Consider the following 10,637-nt stretch of genomic DNA (forward strand, 5'->3'; position numbering starts at 1 on the left):
ACTACTTGAACGGGCCAGAGAGGAAATGAGGCGACTACGGGTAGAGACTTTTCCTCCTTTCCTTCACCTGCTAAATTGCAGTGTGGCTGAACCGAATGAACAGGGGGAAAAAAAAAAAAAAAAAAATCATTTACAGGCTGCAGACTGTTGATGGATCTCAGTGAAATGAGTTCCTGCCAGACAGATAAGAAGAGCATGAACCCATCTCCTGGCATCTGTAATAGAGTGCCCAAAACTTGTAAACAAACCCAGAAAACAGCAGCTCCTTACTCTCAAAACAAAAAAAAATAAAAATCCTTATGTCTCAGGGTCAGGTGCATCCCTGGGGTGGCAAAGGGGTGACAGAATATTTTGCAATTAACATAAAGGCCTTCAAAAGTATTCCCTTCAGCAGAACAAGGCAAGAATCCAGCACATGCACTGTTTATTCATTTAGGCACCAGTGGACCAAAGGGGAAATCAAGGCTTTATTGTCTTAGGAGCTGTACAAAAGCTATTGAAAGCAATCATTACCTTTAAACATAACCATATGTGTATGTGCAATTAACCACACTCACACAGAGGGGAAAGGGGGAATAAACCAGCCAGGTTCTCAATAGCCAAAAATAGTTATTTATTTATTAATAATTTAAGGTTTTACATTCTTATAATAAATTCCATCTTAAAACTTTTACACCATGAATTAGACTCTCCCTTATTGGCAACCATGTGCAGGTTCACTGTGCGTACACACAGGTACAAATACTCGCACATACTTCCAGTTTTATACAAAAAAAAAAAAAAGAAAAAGATGCAAAATATTGCATTTGAGGTGAAGCTCCCTGAAGAATTTGTACAGAGGTAATGCACTGTTTAGCACATCTGAAAGTTTTAAAAAGTGATCAAAAATCTTTCGCATTCAAAGACAAACCTCCTCCCAGATGATCTATTTACAAAAGGTAAGGCAAAAAAATTAATTTAATTTAAAAAAAATATATATATCACATGGAAACTACATCAAGAGTGTGAGGAGAAAAAAAAAATCACCACAAGGAAAAGAAAGATATATGAAAGAAGAGACTGTACTTGCTCACAAAACATGATTTGCAAACTTCTCACCATTGCCATTTCTCCCTCATAGAAAGCTTGCTTCAGTTGAACAATAAAATTAAGCATGCTGCAAATATATTCTTTGCAATTAAAAAAAAAAACAAAAAACAAAAAACAAATAAACCAGAATTTATGAAGAGAACAAAAACACAGATGTCCCTTGGATTGATTTCTTGAATACATGTGAATTCAAAAAAAAATTGCAAATCGATTTAAGATTAAATATTTACATTGATCAAGTAGAATACTACCAAGCTCCCGGCAAACAAGTACTCCAAATACACTAAGCTGAAATCTCTTTCTTTGGCTCCTCTAAATTAAAACAAACAAACAAAAATAACCAGTCTTCACTGAAGACAGAGGTGTGTGTCACAGATCCGAAAGCGGAGAGGGAAGCAGGACAGTCCCAGTCTCTAGAGAACACGTGCTCAGCCTGTCCAGCCTTACCCTACCCCCCTGGAAGTCCTCGGACCCAAGCCACTGCGCAAGCGGGGATGAGCGCCCTGCCCACCTGCCGCCTGGTCACCACGGTCCTTCCCAGAGAGCTCACCACGTTCCCTCCCTTCGCAATAGCCGATTCCATACTGTGTAACCTTTCCTAGCCCGCGCTGGCAGCTGCTTTTTGGTAGCAGAGGCCACAAAATGAGAAAGCTGCGTTTTCTTTATCACTGCCAAAGAGAAACCATTGAGGAGTGATCCCATGAAACGGACAGGAGAAGGGAGGTGATGGGAGCTCACGTGGACTGCAGGGAATCCACCTGGAAGACATTCTGGTTGGAAGGGGTGGTGAAGTACAGCTGCTGGTTCGGCACTCGATTGTCACAGGGGCTGCTCAGACCCAGAGTCCGCTCAAAGTCCAGCAGCTGACCCATGAAGTTGAAGTTGGGCGAAATGTTGGACTTCTTCATCTTGACAATATCGTAGGCATCGTTCATGGACAAGTTGAGCTTCTGCATGAGGTAGGCCACCGTCACTGTGACCGAGCGGCTGATCCCTGCTAAGCAATGCACCAGGACGCCGCAGTTCTTCCCCCGTGCTTCATCTGTGCGGAGACAAAGAGGCAGAGAAGGACACATAAGACAGGATGTTGGTAACTGATCTCTCAACACAAGTGAGATTAGTATCAAGTAGGAAGAAAGGACGATTCTGCTCCCAGTGGCCAGCTGTGCGACGCAAGAGTTAACTTCACCGGCTTAAAACCAGGACAAGAGGAGAATCCACCCCCCTACGTACATGTACCCGAGTCCAAGAGCTAAGAAAACTAAGAATGAGACAAAGGGAGCAGGATACGCTGCATGACACTGTTTTAAAAGTCATTTTTAAAAGACATGCTTTCGCCTGGAGATTTGCCTTAAATTCTTACAGTCCCCTTGCCCCAGCATGGAAATCCTGCAATATGTCACTGAATGCCTTTTATACAGACCAGCAGACTGCAAAGGTCTATTAAATTATTCTCCAACTGTTGTGCAGCTAACAATGGAGGTATTCAGGCATTTTAAAAGAATGAGGGAAGTCACAGGGGACAGCCCATTAGGAGGAACAGGATGTCAACATTGGTTGAAAATGGGTTCCTTTGTAATAGGAAATGCATTACAATGCCTGGAGATTAGTTTCTTTGTGGCTTCCAGCCCACATTTCTTCCTGCTGGGCTCAGATTACCTACATTCTCCACTATTACCGGTATCATTCAACCGGATTACAGCACAGCTTCCCAACAGATAATGAGATGCCCACCCCACCGCACCCCGATGGGGTGATTTTAGTTCTCCCAGAAAGGAAGGAGAGTGCAAATTTTAACCAGAACTCCCTGAGCCCAAGGGGATGCGTTTCCAAAGCTGATGGATAACGTCTAAGGGCTGGCTAAACCAAAGCACCGAGCCCGAGAGGTATATCATTATTACCACGAGATTTAATTAAAGCTCTGACTATACATTTGCCAGGAATACCGCTTAAGAACAACTTGCATTTAAAAGCTAAAGTTAGCTTCCTGGATCGTTTCTTTTTATTATACTGCTCTTCAGTAACCTCAAGGAGGAAAAAAAAGTCCCCCCTCCAAAAAAAAGACGTATAAACCATCAGCCCCGGGTTCATTTGCTTCCCTCCCAACCCCGCAAGGAAGAGACTTAAAAAGATCCCCCATCCTGCGCATTGCTCAGTCCCCAGCTCCCACACAAACGGCTCAGGGAGGAATCCCACAGCCAGGCAAACCAGGTATGCGTTTGCAACCTGCAGCCGTCGCTTCCGATTCACAGGGGCTCCTCAGTAACCCCCCTAACAGCCCCCACCCGCCCCTCAACTTAAGCCGGCTTTAAAACCAGAAAGCGGGACAGCCCCCAGAGATGTTGCCAGAAACGCTGCTACCCCTTCTCGCCCGAAATCTCCTGAATTCTGCAAAAGAAATTGAATTCTGCCGCCTGACATATAGCTGTTAGCAAATAATCGGGTCTCACCTATAAAGGAGATAGCCTCAGGAAAGAACTGAGACAGATTTTGGCTCCAGTGGTCAGAGATCGGGATCTGTTTGTACTTGAACTCGCCGGCGTTTTCAAAGAGATTCGGCAGGTTGGGGGTAACATTCAAGATGTATTTAATGCCAAACTCTTCTAAAACGTCCAGATTAGTGGAGTCCTTGGCACAGCCTAAGTAGAGGTAGGGTAAAATCTCCACCGGGAAGGAAGGCTGGTTGTTGGAGAGAGGGCTGCCATCGGAGTCGGTGGCACTATTGGGGTCTCTGTCAATGTCAGATTCAATGTCTGATGAGGAATCGGAGCTGATTCGGAGGCCTCCCAAGCCCAGGACTGGCAAAGGAGGAGAGCTGCTGCTACACGAACTGTCTAGGTTAGTTTCGCAGTGCAGGGCGAACTCGGCCTGGAACTTGCTGAAACCACCTGGGGAGAAAAGCAAAGGGGAGGGGGGAAAAAAATGCAACCTGATATAAGATGGCAAGCCGACTTACTTCCCTGCTACAGCCCCGGCTGCAAAGGGGCATCCGTTTCCCACCCTCTGCGAGCCCCGGGAAAGAAAAAAAAAAGCAAAAAATATGTCACACACTCACGCAGACGGACTAACCTAAAAGAAGGTTTAAGAAAATCGCCCGCTGCGGCGGAGGGCTCAGCACATTCAAGATTAAAGCTCTGTGCCGCTTCGCCCTGCGGGGACCTCTGGAGAGATGTCTCGGCGGCAGTTCCTTCTGCCCTCCCCGGCTCATGCCGGGATCCCCGTTAGCTCTGTCCTCCCCTCGCCGCTACAGCGATTCCAGACCCCGAGGTATCTTTAAACAAAGCGACGACAAGGATGCTGGGGAAGGGGGGGAAAGGGCAAGGGGAAAAGCCCCCTGCCCAGGCTGGTGTCCTCCCGGAGCGTCAGCGCGCAATGCCCGGGGGACGCTGCGGACACCCCTCCTCCCTTTTCTTCCCCGGGCAGGGAACCGCACCGCCGAGCCGCGGGGCTCGCCTCCCCGTCACCCACAGCCCCGGGCCCCCAAGCAGGCAGCGATGTCGCCACCACCTCCCCAACCCCAGGCGGCCCTTCTCACCTTCCAGATAAAACGCCTTGCAGCCTTCGTCTTTGAGGCGCTTGAGGAGCAGCCCCAGCACGGACTCGCCGCCCGTGTTCTCGTTCCAGTCGCGGCTGTGCTCGTCGTACAGCACCACCGTGTCGGTGCCGCACCGGCGGGCGAAGCGCTCCCGGTCCTCCTCGCTGCTGGAGACGAGGGAGCGCAGGGGCAGGTTGCCCTTCTGCAGCCGCCGCAGCATGATGCCGGGGATGGCCACGTTGATGGCCGACTCGATGTGGGACGACTCGTACAACTCCTGCGGCCGACAGTCCATCAGCAGCAGCCGGTCGTTGCCCATCTCCAGCTGCTCGTTCAGCCACGCCACGGATTTACTAATCGCCATTTCCGACGCGAAAGGGACGGGTCTGAACGTATCTAGCATGAGGAAAGACGGGGGGAACGGAGCGTGCTCTGGAAGCGCCCCTCTCTCTCACAGAGGCATGCGGATGGCGCGGCGGGCGGGCTGCCCCCCTCCAACTCCGCACAACTTATCTCCCTCCGCCCCAGGAAAATGAATCACGCAGCCCCCCCCGCGCCGCCTCCCCCGCGCCGGGCGGCGGTGGAGTCACGGGGAGGGAGAAGCAGCCCCGGCCCCGCCGTGTGTGTAAGTGTGTGTGTGTCTGCGTGTATGTGTGTCTGTGCGTGCGCGCAGCCCGGTCTCCTCTTGTTGTTTTTTTTTTTTTGTCAATGAATCCCTGAATGAACCTGCCTAATCGCCGCTGCAGCCCGAGCCCTTGGGCTTTTCCTCCGCCCCGAGTGAATGAAATCCAATTAACGTGCCGCCGAGCGGGGCTCCCCCGGCTCAGCGCGGACACGCCGCGCTGCTGCCGGTGTCGGTGTGGCCGCTGTCCCCGTCCCTTCCCCGCCCGCCGCCCCTCGGCCGCGGCCCCGCGCAGCCCCCGGCGCCCGGCAGCTCCTCAATGGGTACAACCGCGGGACGCCTCAATGGATACATTCTCCGGCGGCAGCCAATGGGGGCGCGCGGAAGGGGCTGTTGCCGCGGCGACGGGCCGGCTGGAACAGGTTGTGTTGATGAATCGTTAATGAGTTTGTCATTCACAAAAACGGAAAGGAATTTCCGCTCCGGATAAGCCGAGCGCAAACAAGCGGCAGCCGCGGCGCGGCGGGCGGGGGCGGCGGGGGCAGGTGAGGGGGCGCGCCCCGGCCCTCCCCTCCCCTCCCCTCCCCTCCCCTCCCCGCCGCCGGAACAAAAGGCACCTTTTCCCTCCCTCCATCTTTTCTCTCCCCAAAATCCGACGGCCGCGGGGGGGCCGGCCACGTCCCGTTCCGCCTCCCCCCCAGTTCCCCAGCGCTCATCCCTGCCCGGCTTTTTTTAGGGAGGCGGGCAGCCCCTGTCCTCAGCTGATCCCTCCACGGGTGAAGGGTAAACCCCGAGCTAATCTCTTCCTACGCAGCCCGGCTTTACTTGCCGCACTAAGGGGAGCCGGCACCGCCTCGAGAACAGCCTGCAGGCACCGCTAAAGACCGGGCGGGCCACCCCAAAAAACGTGACCGGGGAAAGTGGCCCCGCCTAGACGCAGCCGGCCCTTCCCAGGTAGCCGGTAATCCAACCGCGCTCGCCCGGCTGCGGCGTGGGGGCGCCGCCAGCGCGGAGCCCGCAGCCACCCCCCGGCGGTGCGGGGAGCGCCCTGCCCGCCGCCAGCACGGCGGGGGCCGGCCCGACCTGGCGGGGACCCTCGCACCGGGCAGCCACCGGATCCTCCAGCGGGGCGGCCTCCGGGCGGGGTCCTGCCGCCGGCGGACGGCGCTTCCCCCCCGGGCCCGGGTGGCCGGAAGGGCACCGCGGCCTCCGCCGCACCGGGAGGCGGGGGCGGACGCGGGGTGGGGGGGGGCGGCGGAGCGGCGCCGGGGTAGCGGGGGACAGGGGGGGACGACCGGGCGGAGCGGCGCCCGGGGAGGGGGGGCGGTGCAGCGGGGCCGGGGGTTGTTCCAAGGTGCTGGTTAGCAAACGTGTAAGTGAAAAGCGCGGAGCGAAAATAAATCGGGAGGAGCCCGGCCTGAACGCTAATCCCGTCGCCAACATCTGCCTGGTAGCAGAGTGGTCCTGAAGAGGCTAATCTCGTTTACACTGCTGCTGTGCTCGGCGGCTGATTATTTTTATAAGTCCCAGGTGAAGGAGCTTCCTTAGGTAGCAAGTGGCTGGAGAGCGTTGACCCTGGGAACAGATAATGGCACGGACAGTCCTCTGTGTTCTGTGCAGAAAATGTGATGTTAATTAAAGTTGGCACGTCAGTCGCTGCGGTTCCAAGCAAGGCAGACACCCAGATGGCATTAAGGACATCCTCCCCAGCAGGGGTTTTGAGAGGTTCCCTGCCGGTTACCCGTTTCAGAGGCTTGCTGTGGGACTGAAGCATGACACAAACCTTGCCCTGACCCTAAACAGGGGGATTTGGCCAGGCGGATGTGCAGCTCGCTGCACACACACCACACGTACTTTGTCCCACCGCTCAGTGGGGGCAAACTGTCCAGTCCACCTTGCCCACCACTGAAGAGTTTCCAGGCTGTTCTTACCAGGTGTTACACTCAGCTTTGTGTATTCAGGGTATGGTGTTTAAATGTTCAGAGCAGTGACAGATCAAAGCAGCAGCCTTTGATTTTTATTTATTTATTTGCTGATATCTTCTCCCTTCCTCCCCCCGGCTTCCGTGCTATATATGTCTTCTGTTTTCACCCGTATCAGGGCTCAAGCAGGACAGCAAATTCTTTGGGCCTGTCAGTGTTGGTCACTCTGTATTAGTGCGGCAAATAGCGCAGTCCTGGTAAAATGAATAATCAGGTCATAATTTAAGTCCTTTTTTTTTTTTTTCCTTAAAATTGGCACCAGTTTTATTCTTTACCCTTCTTCTCAAGTACATCAGATCAACTTTTGTTCAAATTTTACAAACTGATATAACCCAGGCCTCAGTCTTACTAACCATGGATTTCACTTTTTAAGTAGTGGGAGTTCTGGAAACAAGTTCTGCAAAGCATGAGCACCTGAAATAGAAATTCTCAAACAACCTCAACTGTAGTTATCTCCTAAGGTGCAGTACAATGCGATGATTTTCTTAGAGGCATCTCAAAACTCTCTTATTACTCATTTATTCTAATAAGAAGCTGCAATTTCTCTGTTAACCTTCATCCCAACAGGAGCCACAGCCAGAATAACCCTCAAATGATCAATTGTCACCTAAGGGGTCAACTTAGAAAACAAGCAGGAGTGATATTAAACTGTAATCCATGTGACCTGAAGTTAAAGACAGGGACAATTTCAGTACAATGTTTTGACAACTCCCAGCAAGCTTGACACTATGACAAATACAATGTGTTCCTTGCAATCTATGTTATTATTAATTAACATGGTTGCATTGTACTTTGGTTACATTTTTAAAAATGAAGATGCACAGAAAAACATCAGCACATTGCAGAGTTTCTAAGATTCTAAGAAAACAGAACAAGCCCCAAATTACTTCCATATTCGTATAAGGTAAACTTGCATCTCTGATGACTAAAATATTTTAGGAAGAAAATATGTTCTGATTATCGTCTTCAGGGCATTTTCAGTGACGTTTTATGGCAGTGGTTTAAAATAAAAATCTTAGTCATTCAGCATTTTAACTGAAAGCTACATATTATGCAAGCAGTTTATCAACCCCATTGAGATACCTGCCTAGTAGTAATGCAACAAGAAATAATGATAGCATTTAAAGAGATTTTTATCATTAGTACTGTCAGATCCGATTGAAATGTTATGAGCATTAAGGTTAAGTATATGAAGGCAATAAAATGTTAGATGAAGCGTGCTCAAGAGAGTTGTATTTCCCAAGCGGAGCTGGGGCAGAGACTTGTAATGGTGATGGCTACGGCCGGTTCATTGCAGGACAACAGTCAGATGGTGGCATTTGGTGAGTTGGGACCCAGGCAGGAGATGTTGCACTGCAGCAGAGTTAAACAAGTAAAATAGAAATGACCCCCTTTGAATTTGTAGTACCCACCTCAGTGCACACCAGCCGAAGAACTCTGAAGGAGAATGTAAGCTACGTGGGACATTGTTATCTTTGTGTTCACATGTGTGTATGCAATCACTTTTCTTCTCTCTGTCTGAACCACCCTGTCCTGTCAGTCGCCGAGGGACACAGGAGTGGGCTCAGTTAACTACACTACCATTTGATGCTTTGTCAGAGACCAGATCTACTGCCCAAGCCTCACCAGGAGGTCACTTCTGCTTCAACTTCCAGAACTTTTCTTAGTAAACAGGCAGTAAGAAGAGCCTATTCCTGTTAACCATGATCCCCTCATTCACCCACTCCCTGGCAGAGTTAGATTTTGAACCCCGAAATGTGTTTTTCAGGGTGGGTTTTGTCTTGTTTGTCATTTGTTTTTCTTTTTATACCTCCCTGGCTGCGAATGAAACCTCTTCAGCCCAAAGCATATTCATCACGAAAACCCTATTTTGCTGGGTTTTGGACCATAAACCTGCTCATTCTTAGCATGTGTAGAGGCCTGACTAGATCTCCTCGAGGGTTTATAACCTGAGCTTGTCTTGGCCAGAGGTGCAGACACAGAGGACAAGAATCTCTCACAGAGGATGGAGTTGAGAGATGAGTGTTGCTTTGCCCAGTTCCTTCATGTCTCTCCCTGTAATAGAAGCCCTGGCCCTGAATTCGGCAGACGGGCTATCTACATAGTGTAATGGGAGAGAGAAGTACCAAAAAGGCAGGTATTTATTACATTTTGAAACCAGGCCAACTGGCCACTGTGAGACACTTCACAGCCTGGGATACTGAGGCAGCAATGCAGAGGCATCCTCAAGAGGCTAAGTGCTGATGAAGTTGCATTAGACATCAGGGATGTGAAAGTTTTTTCCTTATATGAGAGCTTTCTTCCTCTAAAGGTGCAGGTTCACTCCTCTCTTCTGCTTGATGTGGAGCAGAATTCAACAGGAGCCTGTCTTCCTATGAGAAGATGGGCCCTAAAATAGGAAAGGCTTTTCTGCTTTTTTGGTCAGACCTTTCCCATGTTGCATCAATCAATATTTCGAAAGCAGGGACTCCAGCCTTGGTTTTCCGTATCCCACTGATGACCTGAATCAAAGTGGCAGAGGCGCCTTCTGTCTTGGCACTGTTTGATGTCAGGTGACTGAAGTACTTTCTGGGATTGGCTGATGGAGAAGGCCAAGGAGCATGAAACATGCTGTCATCAGGATTTTGGTTGAGATGCCAACTCAATGCAACTCTGGAAATGCAGGTGCTTGGAAAATGTAGTGGAGACAGGTTTCTCCACTGATAGGTCACACTTAGGCATGAATTTTGAGGATCTTGACTGTCAACTTTGACTGAACCAGCAGATGCCTGTGATTCGGCTAGGTAGTCATTCAGCTTTAGATGTCAGAAGTTAGATGTTCACACTTTGGCTAGTTATTTCTCTTAACAATCACTTTCAGGAGGTCTTCAGAGAGGACAAACTGCCCTCTGGAGCCGCTCAGTTCCCTTCACTGTCTCTGAATGATGGCTGGTGTAACCAGCCCTTACTTTTAGGTGCTTACCCTATGGTCTGTGATTCTCACCTCTAGGTTTATCTGTAAGTCCCTCTCACAGTTCCTTTTAATTTCAATGAAAGTGAGAATTAATAGTCTGTGTGTGTTGGTTTGTGTGAATGAAATACACAAATCATCCTAGACCAAACTGGCCATAAAGTCCAGTGCCTTTGGTGCAGAACTGGTTAGCGCAGGGTGCCTCAAAGGGAGAACAAAACTGCCCTAGAAAGCATTTTACTTGTTTTATGTAAAGCACAAACAATTTATGGAAATGGCATTTAACTGATTATTCAATGTCCAATTATTCGCATCCAAAATAATTCCTGAAGTTGGAGAAATAAAACACTGAATGACTCCATTTAGGAAATCCTTTTGACTCAAGTGCTTTCCTTGAAACAGCAAATAGCTGGATGACCTCAAGCACATATTTAATTGTGCCTGGTAATAAAGTAATGT

The 10,637-nt window shown here is 49.9% G+C and overlaps 1 protein-coding gene across 1 annotated transcript; it reads right to left on the reverse strand.

Annotated features, from left to right (window-relative positions):
- Positions 1–589: 589 nt before the first annotated feature.
- DUSP6 (dual specificity phosphatase 6) lies at positions 590–5,173 on the reverse strand. Its single transcript, XM_074574733.1, has 3 exons — positions 4,625–5,173; positions 3,540–3,977; positions 590–2,131 (listed from the first exon to the last, which is right to left on the reverse strand). The coding sequence occupies exons 1-3, from the start codon at positions 5,025–5,027 to the stop codon at positions 1,824–1,826; spliced, it is 1,149 nt and encodes a 382-aa protein (XP_074430834.1). The 5' UTR covers positions 5,028–5,173; the 3' UTR covers positions 590–1,823.
- Between the last annotated feature and the right edge of the window lie 5,464 nt (positions 5,174–10,637).

Source organism: Larus michahellis, chromosome 1 (genome assembly GCF_964199755.1).
Source record: "Larus michahellis chromosome 1, bLarMic1.1, whole genome shotgun sequence".
NCBI lineage: Eukaryota > Metazoa > Chordata > Aves > Charadriiformes > Laridae > Larus > Larus michahellis.